The 22780-nt window shown below is 52.8% G+C and overlaps 1 protein-coding gene across 1 annotated transcript in view; it reads right to left on the reverse strand.

The window, feature by feature from the left end:
* SETD1B (SET domain containing 1B, histone lysine methyltransferase) overlaps nt 1-20346 on the reverse strand; it is a 45232-nt gene extending 24886 nt beyond the window's left edge. The window contains exons 1-6 of the mRNA XM_082774333.1: nt 20222-20346; nt 19712-19866; nt 19167-19265; nt 18424-18694; nt 15098-15210; nt 11256-12431 (exon numbers count right to left, since the gene is read on the reverse strand). Coding sequence (XP_082630459.1) covers nt 11256-12431; nt 15098-15210; nt 18424-18694; nt 19167-19265; nt 19712-19866; nt 20222-20294 — 1887 coding nt within the window. The 5' untranslated portion in view covers nt 20295-20346. The remainder of the gene's footprint in view (nt 1-11255; nt 12432-15097; nt 15211-18423; nt 18695-19166; nt 19266-19711; nt 19867-20221) is intronic.
* Between the last annotated feature and the right edge of the window lie 2434 nt (nt 20347-22780).

Consider the following 22780-nt stretch of genomic DNA (forward strand, 5'->3'; position numbering starts at 1 on the left):
TAATTGGGACAGAGATAGCTTTCAGGTGCACTCGCGCTGTAATGAAATGCCCGGCTCAGGAAAAGGCAAATTAAAAGATTAACACATTACAGATGAGCGATTATGAATACCTTCACGACATGTGTTGCTACCTCGAGAACAGAAGAGCACGATTTCTACACAGCTGTATATTCATACGGCTCTCTGCAAATCTGACTCTCAGGCAAAGGTTGCAAACGAAGCAGAGCAGAACACGGTGACGATTCTGTGATCCTATTCCACCACTCGTCGCCGTGTCCTGCAAAAAACAGGCACCAAAACGGCTGCAACACAGCAAGGATTTCTTGCAGGGGGTGAGAAGTTACCTGTGTGTTTGGGTTTCTTTATTGCTGACTGCAAAATTCTCCCTCACTGCTTGAAAAAGAGAACTCAGGCTGCAAGGAGTGACTATACCCTACCTGACACACACTCTCTTGGCTCAGCCTGTGTTTTGGTCTGGTGCTCATTTGTCCTCCTCACACCTCCAAGGCTGCCCAACAGGTAAAACAAGCAACAAAAACATTCAGGTGCTCATTACAAACAAACAGCGCTGTAAACACCAGCCTAACTCATGCCTTTCCCCCCCCCCAATGCCAAAAGGAAGCTTTAAGTCGATGCCTCAAACCACAGAAGGACAGAGGTGGATCCCCCAGGAACCCCTGTCAGGCCCAAAACACGGGGATGGGGGTGAGGAGATGCTTGTTTGTGCCTTGCAATGTGCTGGCTCAGGGGCTGGTCCCTTGTTTGACCATCCCACAGACTGGGAATGCCGCACGGCGTGGTTTGGAAGCAGGCGAGGAAGGAAGGAGCTCCTTGTGGCTTTTTGGTGCACGGAGGGAGGGCTGGAGGTGGGGAAGCACAGAGCACCGCTGCTCCCAGAGGGAAAAGGTCTCATCGCTCACCTCCAGGGCTTTCTGACACGAAACCCACATGTAAATCCAGCAGTGCTTTAAGGACAGGGGGAGAACCGGGAGGCTGCTCACATTTCAACACGCCCTAAAAGTGGATTTACCTTCTCACGGGGCCACGGCCTTTTCCCTTAAGTCTTAAAGGAGATCTTATTAAGAGGAAAAAGGGTTTCTTGGGGGGGAAGTAGGGAAAAGGAAGGAGGAAAAGAAGAGGTGGTACAGTGGGGAGCCACGTAACACGGCCAGCTCTTCCCCCAGCCATGGCTGCTCTGCTTTCCCTACCTCAGAGGGGGGGAAGGGACAGCCCATTTGCAATCTAACTTCAAAGGCTTCCTCAGTCGGCTGGGAAGCTAAGTCATGCATAAAAGGATGGCAGAGTGGCAAGAAAATACCCCCTACAGATAAATTAGTCAGGGAACGTTCCCAAAACGTGAAGAGGTCTGGAGTTGGAAGCAGCATCTCCCCCTCCAAAGACGCAAAGCAAACTGCTCAGCTCAGGAGCGAGCGCAGGAGATGCAGAGCCCCGATGTGCCGAGCGATTCTGAAATGCCCTGCTCCGTTCCTCACGGTGCTGCAGGAGCACACCGATATTCCTAGATAGCAGAAGGCACTTTACAAGCAGAGCTGAAGAGGGGAATTAGCAGCCGTAGATCAGAGTCCAGCAATAAGCATAACGAGGGATGCAATAAGCGAGCGTGCAGAGTACACAGATAGCTCGCAGCTCGGTGCCAAGCAGGCTCTCTCCTCTGCCATCCCCTGAGCTCTCTCCTGTACTTAAAGCACAGGTCAAACGGAGCCACGGATTCAGATCTCGCTACCAACAGGGCAATAAGAAAGCAGATAAGCTTGGAAAACAGCCTGGCTTCCCCAGCTGATATCGGCCTATTGAAGAACAGGTTGTGCACACGCTGTATTTAAACAAGCTCTAATCAGCAGGACGAGGCCGATTTGATATTTTCCCCCTTTTACACACTACTTCTGTACCCTGGAGAACCTGAAATCACGGGGCTATTGCTGTTGTGGCAGCATTTTCAGCACTTTGTTCATCTCTCTCTGCATTTCCAGCGTTAGCAGCCACGGCAGTTTCATTTGTAGGAGCTGGACGTTCGCAGCGCAGCCTGCACGGCGTGGACTTTGCTCAGCAGGGAAGGCAGAAACCAAGGAATCGAGGCCTTGAAGGACACCGGGCAAAAGAAAAAGAGGAGCTTTTGTGAGACCATCCATCAACATCGTCCTTTAATGCTCTTCTGCTCGCTGCTCTCCACCCAGGTGCTGTCAGCATCCCGAGGCACGCAGCAGCGCGGACACTTTTGCCCTTCCTTCTCCAGAGGCATCCCAAATGAAGAGCCCGGCTTCTCCATCCCCTCTCCAGCAGCCTGAGCTGTTCTTGCCCTGAATTTCTAGGCTGCAGCCCTGACCTGTCCGTACGGCTGGGAAACAACGGGGCCCAACTGTTTTTGGCACCTGCAAGAAAGCCTGGGAGCCTGAAGCCTACAGCTGGTGGAGGTGGCCCAGAACAACTCCCCAAATGTGAACAGCTTTTTGCTACCTGATAGGCATGGAGCAAGGAGGGAAGAGAGTTCAAGTCCTAATTCTTACCTTAACTTTTCCCTTTCCTGAGGGAAAATACTAATAAAACTGCTAGTAACATCGCTGGACCTCGTCATCATCTTCACTGCAGTCACGGTGGCACGTGGTAAGATTTTAAGGAAACTTGTGGCCTCCAGTTCTGGAGACAGCCGCTGCCACCGCCCCGAGCTGGGGGGACACAAGCACCTGGGGCTCGTAGGAAGCTCCCAACAGAACTGCTGCAGGCGAGACCACTCAGCCTGACTCGATCTCGACCATCTGACACAAAAAGCATGGAAGCAGCGAGGCCGAAGCTCTCGTTGCAAGTGGTGTAAGTGCTCCTGGTGTAAGTGCAGCAGTAGAGAATGGCCCAGGGGAATGAGAAGCTCGAGAGGCAAACTTCTCGGCAAGTCGCTGTGGCCAGGCTCGGAGCCCTCTGCAGCAGCGGCCACAGCTGATGAGTGGCACCCTAAGGAGCTCGGCAGGCTCCGTTCCCTTGCTGAGCCCCATAACGCAGGCTAACGAGTCCTTCAGCAAAGTGCAGCGGGGGCATTAAATCCCAGTCGGACCACGGGAGCTGCTTCACTCCGAGGAGCCTACTTCAACAGCTAAAGAGGCTGAGCAGAGGCGTTCTTCCTCAAAAGTAAGGGTGAGGCCAGTGAGACAGTTCCCCTTTGGTACCGTTTCCTCTTCTCTTACAGATCTTCTCTCCGGAGGCATCTCGAGTTGTTCACTGCTTTATTTCCTGCTCAGCTTTTCCCTTCTCTCGCCACGCCGATTTAGCAACAGGCAGTCGGACAGCACGGGATCAAGCACAGCAGCTGAGGAATGCAGCTCATCCATTAAACCAGGAAAAATCTTCCTAAGACAAAACCCAAAGCAGCATCCAGCCACAACGCCTTCCAGCTCCCCCTCTCCGGATGATGCTCAGGGAGGAAGAGCTCTGTCGGGAAGGCAACTTTCTCCCCGTACAGCTGCTCTCAGGTGATGGAAAGGTAACCCCTGGGGCTGGCATCTACTGGCTGAGCCCCTAACAAAAATAATCCCCGCGCGGGACGTGACACGACATTTCTCGTGGCCTTCTAGAAGGTACCAACCGTTGGCTATTGAACTATCCCCGCTATATGCAAACTACAGCGCCTAACCACAACTGCTGTGAATTACCAGGGTGGAAATACCCTGCAGCTGGGCTGCATTCCCGCTGCCATTTGTTCGGGCAGAAAATACACCAGGGAGGGGAGACGGGGAGACAGAGGTGAGCTGTGCTGTGCTGTGCTGTGCTGTGCTGATTTCCCCACCTGTCCCCTAATTAGCGAGCAGGAGGTTGAAAGCGGGCGCATGGAAACGCTTCTCACCTAGAGCCAAATTCAGCCACGAAGCTCGTGGCCACGGGGTGCTGCGTGGGTGGGTTTGAGAAGGGAGCGGCCCCAGGAGCTCCCAGTTGGGAATCGGCCCAGCCTGGTGGTGATCCCATGGGAGCAGCACTGCACACAGCCACTTATCCGCAGGGAATAACCCCAAAACAGCCCAAAAAAGGCAGAGCCAGGCCCTTCCTGGCTTGCTGTGAGTTAGTGCAAAGTCTCCTCCCGGTGCCTGCTGCCACCACCGACCGCTGGAGGGGAAAAGCGGCCGTGGTGAGCAGCTGGCAAGCCCTGCTCCTTTCCTCACGCTGCCAGCCCGGCCCCAAGGCTCAGTCGGGTGTCCCCAGGTCGCTGCCACTTGCTTTGCTCACCTCCTCCGTGCCTGCCCCCAGAGCTGGGCTGAAACGCCGGGGCTGAGCCGCAGGAGCTCACCGCACCGCTTCCAAACCCTCTTTGTGCTCTCCTCCACCTCCAGACCACGCTCAGAACCACACAGCTGGGGGTTTGTTGGTGTTTTTTTTTTTTAATAAAACAGCTTTCCCCTCAGGTCGGTGCATTAACCTGAGGTTATAGATATCTCCAAAATGCAGGCTGCTCATTTAGGGACCTGCAGGAAACCCTTGTGAGAAAGGCTCCCAACCAACCTGAGGCTGCTGGGCTGCACATTTGGGCGACCAGCTAGAAGGCACAGCCTTTTTTTTTTCTTTTTTTTAATAATTTTGAGGCAGAGCTGGCCTCGTGGTTTGCAAGGAGCAGCTTCTCACTGCCGTGCCACTCGTCCCGCCACGTGCATCGCCCCCACGCCGCGCTGGCTGCAGCGGCAGTGGGGCTGTGCCCGCGGAGACGTGGGGGCACCGCGGCGAGCTGCTGACCCCAGCACTTTGGCACAGAGCTGCAAACACCGCGTGCAAAACTGGGTCACAACCGGGGCCCAACCCTCACCCTTCTTACACCCGGCCGGGCGTTCAGCCCAACAGTCACTCAGAGCAAAGCTCCAACTCAATTCATGAATCTAGAGACTATTACGAGCTGCTCTTCTGTGGTTTTTGTTGTTTTCTGTGTTATTTTTTTAAATATGTATTTTTTTTAATGGCACAGTGCGATCTAAAGCTTGGGTTTCTCCAGCCCAGACACCAAAACCTTTTCAGATCCCACACCAGATGGCACTGACTGCGTGGTGCTCGACCCTGAAAAACCCCAACCTGGACGCTAGCAAAATGCTCGTGGCACCACGGCGACAGCTGCTGGCATTTAGGTGCCTCCTTTAAGGCAAGATCTCCGTTACCTGCACCAGGACATCCCAGCCACGCATGTGGACCGACCGAAATAAATGCCAGCTTGTGGCAACCACACAGCAAGAGGGGCTGGAGAGCCATCCCCAGAGGTGTGCACCAACATTAAGCCCAGCCCGTGCACTCTGAGCTCCCCGTTCCCCCGAGTATCGCAGCTATCACCAGAAATATGTAGTTTGTTGTGTTTTTTTTTTGCCTGGCACACGTGAGGCACCAGAAATAACAAGCTCCTGGGGGAGAAGGGAAACCTGAAAAGAAGCCGCCTGCCTCAGCGGTCCCTGTGTAGGCTCCGGAGGGAGCAGCACCGACACACAGCGTGCACAGCGGGGGAAGGACGGGGGCACGGAGAGCTACTGGGACGTGAGCCAGCCAAAGGTGTGCGAGAAATCACTTAGCACGCAGCCACTGGCACTGCAGAAATGCAAACTCCACAAAACACACGTGGGCAGAGCTGCCTGCAAATCCGAATGCCCCACGAAGCGCCCGTGCAAAGGGCAGGGGTCCCGGCGAGCTGGACGCCGTCCTGCAGCCGTTTGCCACCCGCTTTTGCAGCTCAGCCTCCCAGCCACGGGCGCTGCCTCCAGCCCAGGTCCAGCAGCAGTTTCGTTTCCTCCCCTGCGCAGGGAGCGAGCGCCGGAGCCCCAGCCGTGAACGACTTCCTCCGCTCGCTGCTCCCGGGGCCACCCTGCTGCAACGCCCACAGGAGCGAGCCCGTGTCAGCCAGGGAGAAATTGGGATCCCCGACCTGCCACCTGGCTGCTTGTTGGCATCCTGACCTCCTCGGGCCTGCCCACACCGCTGGCAGCTTGGGAAACCAGCGCTCAGCACGTCAAAAACATTTTAGAAGACTTCTATCTCCGACCCATTTCTTCCTTTTCTAAACCCCCTTTGTTTTTAGGAGCTGAAAAACGTGAGAAACCTTTCTCTCTGGTGATGAACGAGCAGTTCCCGAAGCCAGCGCTGCACTTTCGTACCAAAACCTGAGCCAGCAGGAACGCGCCCGGGCCGCGGGAGCCCTCGTGGGCAGGGGGTGACGCACGCAGCTAACGGCCCCACGGCTTTCGTTCTGAGTCTCGCCCCGTCTTCGCCAGGCACCAGCCGAAAATCAGAACAAATAGAAGGGGGGGGGGGAGCGAAGTCGTGGGGCTCCAGCTTGAGGCGTATGCAAAATGCCTCTTGCTGAGGAGCGGTGCCTGCTTGGGGGCCGCAGGCGAGGCAGCAGCCTGCAGAAATTTGACTCGGCGCTCGCCTGCTCGCCGCCCCGTGTCAGACGCAGCCGCGCACGGAGCCAGGAGCAGCCCCAGAGATCGGTGCTCTTCTGGCGGCTGCCAGCACGGTGTGTTACCAGCCATTATTTTCTCCCTGTTTCTCCCGATTACCCAACGTGCTGGTGTGTTTTCTCGGTGTCGGCGCGCCTTGCGACACAGCCCGGCAGCCAGCACCTCGCCCTGGTCACTCTGCACGAGCCTCGGATGTGAAACGCAACCAGAAGGCTGATGGGGCAGAGAAACCCCGAGGAAAAACGTGTCACTTCGGTGGCAGCTCCCACAGGTTGCGTTTATGGCATTTGGACAGTATCACAGCCCAAATCCCAGCGCTGAGAAGAAGAGGGAGAGCCCACAGGCAGCAAAATCTGAGGCTGAAGGGGTCTGCAGAGCTCACCTGCGAGCGCCGTTCCACCACGAGCTGCGTGCTGTGGTTAAACATTGTGATTTGGATTCAGCTTTCCAGAGCAGCAGAGCATCTACACGCCACGTGAAGACGAAGGGAGCGGCGCTCTCCCTGTGAACGAGGGATTCAGTTCCACGCGCCCGGTCCGCTAGGAACTGAGAACGTACAGGAAGGCACCGGTGGCAAAATGAAGGCAGAACCAAGCTGGTGGCGAGAGTATAATTGGCAACAGTGATTTAAAAAAGGGACAGCAGTGTCATTTCTATGAGATATGCAAAATGGAAAAGCCTCAAAGCCCTGGCCTGATATGAGAGAGTGAGAGAAGCACTGAGCCTCCCAACCACAGCCTGCTTTCTATTCTTCAGTTACACTCCAAAGCACTTCACCGCTTCTAGCTGCCTTACCAGCAAGACACGCTGCCCCTGAAGTAGCCAGGCATCACGGAGCAACCAAATTGTGGAGCCAAATATCCCTCAGCTGAGGTTTTTCCCTACGAGCCGGCCGGCCCTTTGCTCTGGAGCTCCAAGAATCAACCCCGAGCCTGCTACAAGCCAAAAGTCAGCCACAACCCAGCAAACTCCAGCCGAGCCCTGTGCCTTCTGTAATTCTGCAGCAGCAGCAGGGTGCACGAGGCAGCACTCCCTGCCTGCAGCCTTTCAGGACCAGCTCTGAAGAACAGGCAGCGCCGAGCGCATCTCTGCAGGCTCACGGGGCCGTACTGAAGTCATCTGCTGGGGGATTTTTGGGCTGCCCTATGTGATTCCCGCGTGGAACCACAGCAGCCGCCCGAATCTGCTGCCTGGCACGGGCTGGCTGCCTTTCTGGAAACTCGCGGTCACCACGCACACCTCCTGCTGGAGTTTCCATCAGGAACCGGTTCTGTCAGGCGTGAGCGCGTTCGCAGGAGCTCGGGAGGCAGGAAAATTTGAAAAAAAAAGTGTTTATGAGCCCGGGCACACGCCGCCGCTCTCCGTTTTTTCTCTTTTCTTCAATTAAAACAAAATGCAGAGCAACCGCCACATCCCTTTCCCCCGTCTCCCCCCAGTGGTGCCGGATCCCACCCCAGCTGTAAATCGGACCCCAGGTGGACCCGTACACACCACACATCCCTACCAGCCCCTGATGGCACGAGGGCTCTCACAGTTCCTGTGGAAACCAAAGGATCCGAGCTCCCGGGCTCTGCCTTCCCCACCATTTACCTCGAACACATCACTTGGGCACTCGGCAGCCCAGGAAGAGCCCTCGGAGCGCGGGGATACGGCCACGTGGGGAGGTGCAGGACTCGATGCAGTGCCTTGAGGGCTGTCACCGCGTCCTGCTCAGGCTCCGGAGGGCTGGTGTGACGTTTCAGCAGGGATTTCTCCCAGCTCTGCCCGTGACCACACAAGGATTGTCGCAGCGGTGCCGGCGCCGTCCTGCAGGATGCACCTCGGCGTCCCGCACGGCATCAAAGCCACCGCGGCCACCCGGCGCGGAGCACAAGTGACAAAAGCACATAAGTGAGGTGCCTGTAGGGCTGCCGTGCGCTCCTCAGCTTCCAGGCTTCTCCCTGAACTTCACAGCAGGGCCGCTCGCCCCTCGCTGGTGTCTCAGGAGCTTTGTTTTTATCGTTCTCTTCGGCGTGGCTGAGGCACCCCTCCCACCGCGGTAACGAGGTGCTGAGCCAGAGCACCGGGAAGACCCGAGGCTGCTGAGCCCTGCTCAGGAAGCATTTTTGGACTTGTAAATCTGGAAAAATACCTCTGTCAATCACACGGCCTTCCTGTTACACGCAGGCTACGCGCACAAACCAATACGTTCGTGAGCTGCAACATGAAAGGCATCATCGATACGCGGCAACGTGACCTGTTCTAATCCTGCCACCCTCCCCGGCACAGAGGCAGGGCCTCTTCCTGTACCGAGCCAAGCAAAAACAAGCCCTGGCTCAGATGGGATGTCCGAACGTCAAAGGGTGCTTCCTTAACCTCTGCGCTTCTGGAACGGCACAGGAAGATCCCACGACGAAGAAATCGTCACAGCTCCTGCCTTGTTATCGTTCAGAAACACAGGAAGGGAAGTTGGCAATTCGCTACCCTCAGAAGTGTTATTAAAATACCTACACAACTCGGCTTCCTTCTTGGACATCTTTTAGGTTTTGAAAAGCCCTCCCTGACGATCTGACAGCGCCTCACCTGCAGGACAAACAGCGCTGTGCCGGCAGTCACTGACAGAAATGCTGCTTGCTCTGCTGGGGGCAGGAGGAGGTCCTTCACACGCTGCTGCTGCCTCACGTAAAACTTCCCCGCGACTTCGCTGCTGTCCCTGCAGGCCCTGAGACGTTCCCAGCTGGAGCAGCCACCAAGGGGGGCAGGCCAGGGGCTGCTCAGGCCCTCCAAAAGCTGAATTTGAAGCAAATGAGTTCAAACTCTGCCCTTTATTGCTTCCTTATGACACTCAACAAGTCCTCCCTGCTCTAATATATCACCTCCGCTCGGCTCCCCACGCCAAAATCGCTGGAAACACTCGGGGCTGCCTTCCCTCCGCCCTGCTGGAGGATTCCCCGCAGGACTGGAAGCTGCTGGGTGCTATCACGAGGGGCCGGAGCCCGAGGTTCAGCTTCCCAGCCCTCCGCCACACTCAATGCCCCTCTCCGGCTCAGCTGGGAAGCTGCAGCTCAAATTTCAGCCTGCCTTAAGTCACTGTTGGGCTCTGCTCCTCCAGCAAAAGAGAGGGAAGCCAGGAGAGCCCTTTTCTGAAGCAAAAAAAAAAAAAAAAACCAACTTTGGGGGGGGGGAGAGAAGGGCGGGGAAAGGAAGCAAAACCACATGGAGATGGTTTCTGCGCATCGGGAGGAGCAAGGGAAGGCGCAGGCAGCTCTCCCAACGCGCCAGAACAGCTTAGTGTGATTTGTAACCGAGAGGAGGACGGAACAAACAGCTCTGACAACGAGCAGCCCGCTTTTTGGGGAAGGAGAGGAGACGAGGAAGGCAGCAGGACCCACCCGGAGCCCCCGCTCCCACCGCTGCGCCTTGGGAGGGTCGAGGCTCTCCTGTCGTGGTGATAGCACCGGCGGCGTGAACTTCTGACACCAGCATCTCATTAAGGGGAGACAAAGGCTTAGCACGGGCTTCGACGTCGGCACAATCACCCACAACTCTCCTGCACGAGGGTAAGGATGACAGACCCAAGCCCAGAGGGGTGAGGAGAGGAAGGAAGCCTTCCTCGTTTTATTTATTCCTGGGTTTTAACAAGTTGGAGCATCCCCTCTTCAGGCTGCCAGGCCAAGCTCAAGGAATCAGAACCCTGCTCCTAATTAACTCATCACCAGCTCCCACCGGCCGGGATGCACCTCCCCAGGGGGAGCCTGGGCCAGCCCAGATGAGGAGTGAGACCCCAAGGGATTGAATTGTTTCAAAGACTAAACAACAACGGCCAGGCCAGGCAGGTTTGGAAAGGCACAGAGAAAGCACAAACTATCCAGTGCAGTTACACTTTCTCCTACCTGATCCTGAGACAGGCACTGTTACTGCTGCACGCCTCCCCTCCCCACCTGCACTCTGCAGGAGCTCCCCCTCCCCTAAACGCAGCCAATTCTGGGGTGAAAACCTCACAACCGTGGACCACTGGAGAGAAACCCACCCTGCCAGCTGAACCCCAGCAAACTCTCACGAGTACGTGGCACCGATCTCTCACACTCAGGGCATTCACCCAAATCAGATCCCGGATCTCTGGGGTCTCCTGCCCGCACAGTCCTGGTGCAGCAGGGACAGCAGCTTCACTTGCTGCATTACTACCCTAAACGCCGAGGAGAAAGGCTCTGGCATTTACCAAGCTCTGTTTCGACTGCTCCTTGGCACAGCCGAACAGGACCCACACGTCTGCTGCAGCGCCACTGAGAGGGTTTTTGCAGAGGTCCCAAACAGACACCACGCAACGTCATTTGTCTGCTGGCCCCACTCCACCCCGCGCAGCTCCCTCCAAGCGCAGGGAGCACCAAAGCCCAGCAACTGCCTCCTGCTCCAGACAGCTGGCACAGAGCTGCAGAGCTCGCACCAAGTCTGCGTCCAATACCTCGGCCCCGTTCAGCAAGTGTGTGCACGCACACCCCCACGTCCAGAGACCAGAGCGAGGGCAGAAAGTGCTCCATCAACTGCTCTAGGGGCTTAAGTGTCTGTTGACACTCAGGACATTCACAGCGTGAGCAGTGGCCAGACTGCTCAGTCCCTGAGCTCTCCTGAAGCTATAAATTGCAGCCGGCTGCTGTCAGAAACAAAGAAACCTGGAGACCGGCAAGTTAAGCCCATCACTTGGTGTCACATTTAGCTCGTTTCCAGCTGCCTTGAGCAAAAGAAAAAGCCACCAGAAAATCCTACACTCAGAACAACACAAAAAAAACACCTTAAGAGCACCTCCGTGCCCAGGTCTGGAGCTTGGTGACCCGGTTCCAGCTCACTTACCTCATCCATTTTTTCGGACGTTGGGGTCTGGTCACCAGGCACCATTTCTTTAGCCTCCGAGGGCTCGACTTTGGAGGTCCTGTTGAGCTGCTCGATGGGGGTCATGCCGGCCTCCGACGTCCCCCTGGAGTTCTGGCTGAGAGAAGCCGTTCCAGGGATGGGCTCGTCATCGTCGGAGTCAGGTAAGGGCGTGGGGCTGATGTCCTCCAGGCCTGTGCTGGAAGGGCGCGAGGAAGGTGTCTGAGCCCTGTAACCGGGCTGGGAGTTCGAACCGTACATCGGGATCGGGGAGAGCTGGGAGGAAGAGGAGGAGATGGGGCTACCTTCCATTCGGACCTCGGTGTCCGAGTCGTGTTCATTAAGGAAGGGTAACTTTGTTCTCTGCTCTTTTAAGAGCATCTCAATCCTTGAGTCTAAACTGTTATGCTGCATTTCAGACTCCATGGTGGGGGTGCCAGGGGTCTCGCTCCTCTCTGGGGTCTGAGAGAAGGACGCAGTGCTCGGCTCAGGAGCAGAGTTCGAATCTGGCAAGGGCGGAGGTTCCTCCGGTTTCTCCTTCACCGGCACGAAATCGATGCTCGTGGCAGCGCTGCTTTCCACAACCATCTCGGCAGGAGGCGGCGCAGGTCTCCGGTACTCCGTCTCCCTGGAAGTTTGGGGAAACTGCTGCTCCTCGGACTGGGGGAACACGGCTGGTGCTTGGTAGGGAGAGAAGGCCGACTTGTAACTCGAAGAACCCGAGTGGCTGAGGGGAGGAGTGTGCGAGAACTGGACCGGCTCCTGCGGATGGGATTTGAACGCGCCGAACTGATGCTCCGTCCCTCGGAAGACACCCGCCGAGTTGTGAACGTAGTGGTGCCCCGGCCGGCGGTTGTAGGCATCCGTAAATTTGGTTTCGTGTCTCCTGGGTTTGTACCCACTGTCCTGCCCGAAGTGGTAGACCGGCGTCGTCTGCCGGCTGGAATACGTGGAGTCCTGGGAGAACGGCGTCCCCAGGCGCGGGGTGTGGGGCGTGCCCTGGGACTGCGGGGTGAATTGGCTGTACGAGTTGGGGGTGTCCTGGCGGCAGCTGGAATAGGCGGTGTCGTGGGAGAACGGCGTGCTGCTGTTTGGGGTGACGGACGATCCCGCAGAGGAAAGGTTGCTGTCTTTCAGGCGTTTCAGGGAATCTGTCAACTACAAAAAGAGGGAAGAGAAAAGCACCTAAAACACACACTTTTGAAAAGCTGTTTGTCTAATCCGCCTGGTTTTCGGAGATGAGTACCTGAGAGTTTGAATTGATTTCCGTAGCAAAGAAAAATAGGTTACAGCATCCCTGAAAACATAAACCATTGCCCATTATGAACAGTTCCCCTTAATTTAAAGAGAAAATAAAAATTTAAGGAGCAAAGAAGAACTTGTCTGTAAGAGAAGGAAGAAAGCAGATAAAACAATATCCTTCATAAGCTATGCCCAAGAGCATCAGGTGAGCAGAAGACTCGCAGCCATACAGCTACCTTTAGGTTTCTAGCAACTACACACAGCTCGTCTGCACGGCAAGGAGGGAATGATAAAAATCCTGCAGTAAAACTGCGAAGTCTGAGAACATAATCTGAGAGTTTCAGATCTCAGAAAACTTTGTGTGTGAACAAATCAAAACCTGCAAACCTGCAAACTGCAAACCTGCAATCAAACCCCCCTGTCGTTCCCAAGTTGCCTGCGGAGGCCTGCTGAAGGCAAGAGGGCTCTGTGCTGGTCCAGCTGCAGGAGCTGCTCGCCACCACCCTCTGCCAAACGTTCCTCGGCATCAAGGAAGGAGCAGGCTACAGGCAGAAAGGGAAGACAAAGTTCCCAGCTGCTAAAAATACGTTGTGAGCCCTGCACAAAGACAATGCTCAGGTAGAGCACTCCTGAACATGGCGTTTGAAAACTGAAACCCTCCAAGCCTGCGGAGCAGCCAAGTCATTGCTCTGAAATTCACTTCACAGGCACATTCAGGGGGTTTCTAGGAGAAGCCCTGCTCCCACTCAGACACTGCTGAGTCATAACAGTGCCCTGCTGAACATCAGCGCCACAATCAATTTTCTATAAAGCAAAGCAAGAGCTCACGGAGACTCCTCCTGGTAGCAGGAGAGGCAGGACTGAGCTCCAGCTCCCAAAAAGGACCCGGGGATGTGTCCCTGCGTGCTGACTGCTGCTCTCCCAGGCACAGGCAGGTGCAGAGGCCTTTCAGAGGACCTGCTGTCACACACAACCCCCAGCTGAGCTCTCACCTACCCCTAGGGACACGGACATCAGGAAGGATTCTTCCTCAGCAGCTCAGCAAGCAGCCACATCACACCGTGCTCCCTGCTAAAGCCCACATCTCCGCGCCTCTCGTGGAGGTGTGAACTCTTTTCCAGAGGGATTGGGATACGGTCTCAAGGGAGGGATTGTGGCTCACAGATGTGTCAGGTCCTTGCTGTTCTACACGAGGGGAAAAGCTAACAGAGGGAGCATTTTACTGAAGTACCACAGCAAACAAGCTTGCTGGCAGGTCCCACTGACAGGAACAAGATGCAAACAGTTAAAGTTACCCACAAAGCAATAATTATGGTGGTAATTGGGGGAAAAATCAATTCAGGATAACAATACAATATCCAAACACAATATCCAGAGAATCTATCTTAATTACAGTAGGGATTACTTGGGGGGATATCATCAACGAAGCATTTTGCTGTTAACCCTGAAAAAGTAGTAAACAAGTCTGGCCAATTTTCTTTGGGATGTGCTGTAACGGGCAGAAAAGCAAAGCCAGGCCCTGCTCAATGCAAAATCATTACTTGTTCCTCTTCTGCCCTAAAAAACACCTGGCTGGGAGGTAAGGAAGAATCAGCCTCTGTGATTTTGTTAAGAGATGCAGGGGCTTTGCCTTGTTCCCATGGGGGTGAGCAGTGAGACAGGAAGGTTTTATTTTTTCAGATCAGTGGGATTTTCACATTCACTACACATCTCTTAATCTGTCCTGAAAACACCTGCCTGCAAATTTAATGAAATGACAGCATTTTAAGGAGCCCTAAGAGCACAAAGAAGTTGAGAGAATAAATTTATACTTAAAAGTTTCAAAAACTTCTGCCAAATCTCTTTGAAAACTTGATACCTTAAAATGGGTTCCCAAGCCTTGATCAGAGCCAAAGTAGACTGAGATAAGCCAGGGAGGCTGGTGACCCCACACAAACAGGCTTCGTTTCCCTTCACCCCCCTCATTCTAGTGGGGTTTGTAGGGGAGCAGCTACCTGCACAAATCCATTTAGAGAATCACACCCTAAATACTAAGAAAACCCAGCAATTTTGCACACTGCTTTTCTGAAAAAATGATCCCGGTGACTAATTAAGATTCTGGAGAATTGATGGCACTACTCAAGATTTGGTATTTCCCCTCTTCCAGCTGAAGAGCACACGCTCTAAGTATTGCCTACTGCAGACACCAGGCCAATGTACCACTTAAATCATTCCCCCTGTCTTCAAGGGAATAATCTCATCTCAGGGACAGACCCGATCTGTCCCCCTAACTGCAGGAATCTCTAACATTAGCAGGGCACGTGCTGTCGGTTCAGCAGGTATTTTTCATGCAGAAATACAAAGAGCACTTACCACGCTACGCAGACACAGGCAGAGACTGGCCACATGCATTGTGTTTGCAGTTACAGACGCTATGGCAATTAGGAGCAAGGAGTATTTAAATGGGGAGTAGTAATGTCCACTGAAACTATGGTGGGAGAAATGAAGCTAAAGTAATAGTGTTAAAAAGCTAAATTTCATGAAGTGGTTGTTTAGAATTTTCTACAATGCTACTCTTAGAAAAAAAGCCAAGCAAACCATACCTGGAGGGTTTCATTCACAGTTGGCGACGCGTCCTGTTCGGTGCCTACGGGAAGGGTCTGAGGAGTGTAAAGACCATTAACGAGCAGCTCGTAGAACCGCATGCGGGTTTCACCTGCACAAACCACAACAGGAGAGTTTAGTAAAGAGAAATAACACAGCCTGCATGAAAATATGTACTCCTGGCATCTGCACATCCCTGCCACGGAGGAACAAGCATCACCTCCGAGGTTTGTAGGGATCGTTTCTAAATAATCTGCAGGGCAAGCAAAGTCAGACACTCCTTTCTCAAGCCAAGCCAAGGAGGTTTCCTAAATCCTTCTCAGTCTGCTTGGCAGCTCTGCTCTTTACCATGCTTTCTGGAGAGCACCACTTTTCCCTCCTCTCCAACGTGCCAAGCAAATAGTCTGCAGATTTGAGAAGTGAAACTCTCACCAAAGGGACAAGCCTCTGCCAACACCCAGAGCCACTTCAGAAAGCTCTCGCAACCCACCTTGCTAGCAGAAACTGGCTGCTATTAATGTACACACGATGCCTGGGAGTGCCAAGGACAAAACCGTTAGCGGTGCTTTTCCAAAAAGACACTGGCTGATCCTTTTTTCCCCCCAGTTAAAGGTGTGCTCGATAGCATCCTTCAAAGAATAAAAGCTAGAGAACCAAAACGGCCCTTATATCGCTACTGAGACTCAGTCTTTCCACTCCCAGCTCATCCCTGAACTCTAGGTAAGACCCAGTTCTTAAAATTGGATTTTTCATGACCACAAAACCCCAATCCTACTTATTTTGCAGTCTGTAAGAAATTTGCCATCCGCTTCAAAAGGAACAGAACCAGACTCCAAGACTGTTTGCTGGCTTTTGCTCTGGAAGATAAAGAATAGACAGGAAAATGGACAGGGCCAGCACCTGAGCCCTGAGCATGGATTCAGGCAACAACTCCCCTGGAACAGCACAACTTCCCTGGCTAACGCTGAGGGATCAGACCCCAAGCTGCCTGCAAATCACTCTGGGCAATCTGAAAGCAAAGCACCCACAGCCTGATGCTGCACAGGGAAAGGACTGACTTCTCTTGAATAAATGCTGTAGATGAGGTTATTTGGTTCTCAGATCTCATTTCATAAAGCCTTGAGCCACATCGTCAACTATGTAAACTGTTTAAGTTCAAGTGAAGTCATAACAAAATAGATCTCTTCAAGACAAGGCCTAAAATGCTTGGAATTATTAACACATGCACACCCCCAGGAAACCACAGCGTCGTGGATACGGAAGCGTTGGGTTTACTTGAAAACCGTTTTTTAAATAAATGTAAAATAATTGTTAGAAAGCTTCATAACTCCTCTTGGATCCCTGATAAAAGTCACAAATCTCATTTTCAAATTGCTTTATGAACGTGAAACTACTCTCAGCTATTTCTCTAAGGCCAGGTAATTATTAAGTGTGTCCATCCTGCGGGACAAAGTGAGGCAGAGAAGTTGCTTTAAATTAGCCCGTCTTAGATTAGGGAACTGGAATTATTAGTTCCAGATTCCCAGGCTTGTGATCAGGTCAGACAGATAAAACACTTTTACTCCTCATATTTATTTTGCTAGACTACAAAAATCAAACTTTCAACCAACCATTAATTTTACCATGCTCTTGAAAAGCTGAATACTAGGAAGAAATTTGGGATATTTTATATATAGCTTGAAATACATACAAATATATATATGTAGATATATATATACACACACATAGAGGCAGATATACATGAAGAACGACTTAACCTGCTAATGCTACTTTAGGAATCATATTTTCACTTGACTCTGTGAGCTTATAAAACACTGACAGTCTTACTCATTTGGAGCCAAACAGATACATTTGCAGGAAAAAAAGAAAGAAAAAAAAAAAAAAACAGATTAGAAGCACACAGATGGCAAATGAAACAAAAATGCAATTTAAAACTAAGATTTTGATGTTTTCTCCCAAGAAACAGAAGCTTCAGAAGCCCTCTTTTCCCTGATGGGCAGCTAACTTTCTTGAACAGCTGTCTGTCCAAGACTTGTGAGTAGTTTATGAATGGAGGAAAACAAGGAGGAATGCAGTACGATCAGCTCGTTTAAAATGCCTGTCACTAAGGTATCTCTACTTGTAACCCTGCTGTAGCTTGCATTATTAAAACTACAAATGGTTAATTTTTTGTTTGATGGAATTTTAACCTCCAAATTTCAAAGTAAGCAGGGAAAGAGCCTGCCTGTAAAAAGGAATGGTATTAGAATTTCAAAGCACACATCTGTAAAGCCAGGGTTAGCTTAGAAGAGAAAATATTAGAGTGCTGCTGTGATTTTTCCTCTACCGGAGCTCAATCACGTCAGTTAACGTCCTACTACAGCCTCTTACCACGTGTGGCATACCAACTGCTGCACAGGTTGTACACAAAACTGTCAAAACCATGTAATACAGCACAAACGCATCAGCATTGCACTTTTTTTTTTTCTCTTTTGGAAGAAAATGGTGCTTACAACGTCCTCTTCCCAAGAAAATGTGCAGCAGGTCTGCTTTAAGCTGGAAGTGCCGGGGTTGCAATGAGTAAGTCCAAGTGACAACTGATCTACTCCGTGTTTATGTCTACACCCCTTCAGCTGCAGAGGATTTTTAAGATTGGGGCACATTTTAGGCAAGTCTTTCACTAACAGGCTTGGAGGAAAGAGAAGAGAGAAAGCAGTAAGACGCAGCGTTTCCACGCTTCCAGGAACTTTACGGGCTCCCCAGTGCTCAGATCTGGGGCTGGTTACGTGCAGGACGCGGGGCTCCTGTGGCTTTAAGAGCCAGCCTCACACTTGCACACACACTCACACGCACACTCACGCTGTCAAGTGCTGTGCACTCCTCTGCTGCCAGCCGGGAGTTCACCACGAAGCATCAATGAAATGCCAGGCACGCGGAGGACGGCACCCAGCCCCGCTGCCACCGCCAGAATCCCCCTGTTTTGGGTGCCAGGATCCCCCAGTTTTGCCCCAAACCCCAGACTTTGCCAGCCAGGGGATCTGGCAGCCCTGGGAGGAGGCTGAGCAGGATCAGGACCCAGCGGCCGGCGGGTGCTGGGGGAGCAGGGGCGGCAGGATGGCAGCATTTTGCAAATTACAGGGCTGTCTCCTAGCAACTGACAACACATTTGGCTCCACGTGACTTGCAAAGGGCCCAGAAACCAGACACGCACGCGGGGGGACAGGGGCGCTCCCTCTGTATTTTTAATCGCCGAGCCCTTGTGGTCCTGCAACAGCATCTGCTCGAGGAGAGGCAGGGCATGGGCACTGCAAACCGCCACCACGTCGGGCCAAAACGTGCCCCTCACCTTTTGTATCCAGCTCCACGTGGATGATGTTGCCCATGACGGAGGTGTTGTGAAGGTGCTGGACGGCCTCCCGGGCACCCTTGACGGTGGCGAAGATGACTTTGGCGATGCCCAGGTGCTTCTTGTTCTTGGGGTTGTAGAGAATCTCCACCTCTTCCACTTCGCCGTATTTCTTGCACATGTCGGTCAAAAAGTTTTCGCGGATGTTGTCGTTCAGCTTGGCAAAGGTGACCTGCTTGGGAGGCACTGGCCCCACGTAAAATTCATCAATCTGGAAGAGGGCACAAGCGGGGAGGAGGAGGTAACAATAACCGGCGGCGTTAAAGAGCACGGAGGAGGGCATTAGGATGGCACAGGAGGGAGAGGGTTAAAGCCTCCTGCAAACTTTGGGGAAAGAAAGCTGCCTCCGAGGCTGTAGGATGAAGGGGATGAACCCACAGCAGCTGACCGGAGCTGGCTCCCTGGCTGGAGCAGTGCTGTCAGCAGAGCCCCCTTCTGCTGCCCCCCAACCCAAGGAGAAGCCCCCCAGACACGGCTCCAAAACGTCCAAGGGATCTCGTTAGGCAGATGTATGGATTTCTCGTTATCTTTATAGAACAGGATTATTGTTAAACGGTTTGCTGAATAATAATGTTAATAGGGAGACGACTGTCATTTAAACGGTTCATTAAACTGTTTGGAAGTCAGGCTACACTCCCAAGTAAACAAGAATACAAAGCAAAAGCCAAAAGTCAGGGCAGTACCTTGAATTTGGGGACAGACAGCTCCAACTCCTTAGTTTTGGTCCATATTCGCCCTATTCTGGGATCCCTGACACAATCCACAGGAGCGATTCCCGAGTTCTGGGAGGAGGAGGAGAAAAAGCACAAAACCGACAACAACAGTGCTTGAAATTTCAGGCAGAAATAAAACAAAAACATAAACCCCAAGGAAGCAGGGGCTGTCTCGAGGGAAGGGAAAAGCACACACACGCATACACACACACACGTGTCAAATTGCAATACTGCTGGGAAATGCACACGGATTGAAAACACAGAAAGAAAGCTGCAGGTTTGGGCTCCTCGTAGGGCTCCTGACAGTTGAATGCACAGTGTCAGGTGGCGGTAACTTTGGTGCCTGTCCCCCCCAGGCCCCCCTTCAGCCGTGCCGGGGGGTGACCGCGACCCGGGGAGACCCCCAGCCCCCCAAAACACCGGCTCCGACAGGGGGTGAGGCGTGCAGGGCTGGGGGGGGGCACGATACAAAGGGGGAAACACCACAGCCCCCCTCACCCCCCCCCTCCGCTCACCGGCATGCTAAAATGTTGCCCATCGTAGCGATAGAGTTTGTGCTGTCCTTTTTTCAGAGCCGGGTCAATAATCAACTTGTAACTTCTCCAATGGTGATTTCTTTTCTCGACAGAAGTGCTGGCTTGCGTGCTGTTCTCCATTCCGTTGATCCAACCTGGGAAAAGGGGGGAGAGAGGAGGGGGGGGAAGGGGAAAAGACAAAAACACCCAGAAAACCGTGAAGTTAAAAAAAAAATATCCAACAAAGAGCCCTTTTTTTTTTTTTTTCCCTCTCTTCCTTTTTTTTTTTTTTAAAAAAAAAAAAAAAAAAACGAGCTCCACACACACCCAGGCAGGGAGGAAATCCACAGCGAAGCGAGCCCTAAAATGGGGGAATCGCGAGCCGGGTCCCCCCCCCCCCCCCTCTCCTTTCCCTCCCTCCCTTCTCCCACCCCGGCGAGACAAGAGGCAGAAAGGCGAGAGGAGGAGGAGGAGGAAGGGGAAAAGGAAGGCGAAAAGCCCCAGGCTCACTTGAACTCTGCTTTTTGCCATGATCCTCGGGGTGCTTGGCTCTCTCCCCCGCCTTGGTGTCTCGGAAAGACATCGCGCTGAGGCGGCCGAACCGTGCGTCTCCGGGCGGCGAAAAGGCGCAGCTCTCCCCCCCCCCCCCCTCCTCCTCCTCCTTCTCCGCCTCACATGGGGGCCGGTTACCGGCGCGGGCTGCCCGCCAGGCTCCTGCCTGCCGTTTTCGCGAGCCACCACATATTGTTGTGCGCGTGTGTGTGTGTGAGTGTGTGAGTGTGAGAGTGTGTGAGGTGAGCGTGTGTGTGTGTGTGTGTGGTGTGTGTGTGTGTGCGCTCGCTGCTGGCGGCGGCGGCCCTCCCACAATTCACCGCTGCGAGCGCCTCAACCGCCCTCCGCCGCCTGCACATTCACGGCGGGCAGCCCCCGGCCGCCCCTCAGCCGCCGAGCTCGGCCGGCATCAGTTCCCCCCCCCCCGCTTCCTCCCCGCGGCACACCCTGAGGTGATTTTTTTTTATTTTCGGTCTAATTCGGGTTTTATTTTTTTTTTGAGGTTCTTCGCTGCCTGTTTAATGTGCGGCGGGGTGTTTTTTTTTTTTTTTTTTTTTTTTTTTTCTTCTTCTCGCAGCGTGGAATCTGCCCGCTGCGTTTACCTTAGCGCTGAGTGTTTCTAAACAAGATGGACCGATAGGTGGGGACAACTTCGGGGAGACTTCGGCGAAGACCGGGGCGGGGATGGAGAGGGGGGGGGGACACACACACACAGAGAACACGGCGACACCCGGCGGGGGGAGGACACCGAGAGAGAACGGAGGGGGGAGGGAAAAGGAAAAAAAAAATAAAAGAAAAAAAAAAACGGGGCCGGTTTTGCCTATTAAAGCCCCGCCAGCCAATCAGCGGCGAGCTTCCATTTTGTTCAGGGCTTAAAGGCCGCGCGGCTGCCCCGTGCCCCCCCCCCCCTCCGTTTTCCCGGTCCCCCCCCCCCCCCTCCCTCCCCTTATCGCCGGTTCCCCCCCGGGGGGGGGCTCGGAGCCGGGCGGCGGCGGCGGCGGGCGCGGGGCCGCAGCTCGGGGCCGCGGGCGGGCAATTGGCTGGGGAGCGGCGGCGGGCGGGCGCGGGCCAATCAGCGCGCGGCTTGCATCGGAGCCGGCGTTCTTAGGCGGCGCGCTAAAGGCGGCCCCGAGCAGACGGCCCAGGAGAGGCCACGGGCGCGGGCGGCCATCTTTCTGCAGGGAGCGGCCGTGGCCAACTGGGCTTTTTCCTTTGTTCCACAAAGGGGGGATCCTGCCATTTGAGGAGCCACTCCGCAGGAGCGCCCAGGGGGGTGTTTAAGGTCTGGCAGCAGGCTTAGAGGAGCTCGCTGAAGAAGGAAGATATCTTTTTTTGCCCTTCCTCCCCCCCCAAAAAAAAAAAAAATTTTTTTTTCCCTTATGGTTCGGGATCCATCTTTGTCTTGTGTAACTAGGTCATGGCACACCCTTTGTCAGCAGTAACAATTTTGAACGCAAAACAACAACAAAAAAAAGTAAATACATGATTTTTTTTTTCGTTGTTCAGTTTGGGTTCTGTTTTTTCTTTTTCTTTTTTTTTTTTTTTTTTTTTTTCGAAGCTTCATAGAGCTTTGTGATGACTGAACAATAAATTTTAGAAAGTATTTCCTGTATTAAACACTTAACTCCTGGCCATTTTTATTAACTCCTCTGGTGCTTTTAAAGGTAACGTTTTAAATATAGACATAGGAATACTGAATTCTGGCAAAAGAAAAAAAAAAAAGGCAATTGTACTATAAGCTTTCTTTTCTCTTTGCTTACGTTGTAAGTACCCAATCCATTCTGTCCTTGCTAAGTGTAGTTTTCATGTTAATGTTACTGAAGTGGTCCTTATTTCTAAGCCTTCATTTGCATGTCTCTATGTTCTTGTCTGTTTATCTAAACCCATTTATGCTTTTGAAATATTTTACTTATAAACCCAAATATCTACCTAAGAGATGCTTACAGCTGTTTACAACTAGTAACTGTTAACCAGGTTTCTTCACACTAACATACGCAGCCTAAAATTATGCAGGAGAGCATTTTTAGCGTCTGCGTGCTCCGTGGAAAAACACTGAGCGTCCTTTTTATGTACAGAGTAAATCTGCCACGGGAACGTAGATTTAAGCCTCGAGTAGGACTCCTCGCTGCGTACGGTCAGTCAACATAGCTGGACAACGTTTTCTATAGCTTGCTTTTTGGTTGATTTTTTTCCTAATGCTAGACCACTGCCATATAAAGATCCATAACAATCTCAACAAGATCTGCTTTGACTTGCAAACTTATGAGAGAAGTGGTGATACAGATCATATATATTTATAGCCATATTAAAAAAAAAAAAAAGCGTAACAACTTCACCTTCAGAGCTGCATTCAACTATGGTGCGCGGGTAAGTAAACCCTTTTGCCCTTGCAGAGGAACATATAGACCAGGCCTGTGCGGCTAACGTTATTGTCCTGGGCGAGAGATCCTAATGGTCGTCTTAAGAGCGGTGGCGATCTCCTTCTCCTCAGATACATCTACAGCACATCTGAAATGT

The sequence above is a fragment of the Aythya marila genome, assembly GCF_965140915.1.
Source record: "Aythya marila genome assembly, chromosome: 17".
NCBI lineage: Eukaryota > Metazoa > Chordata > Aves > Anseriformes > Anatidae > Aythya > Aythya marila.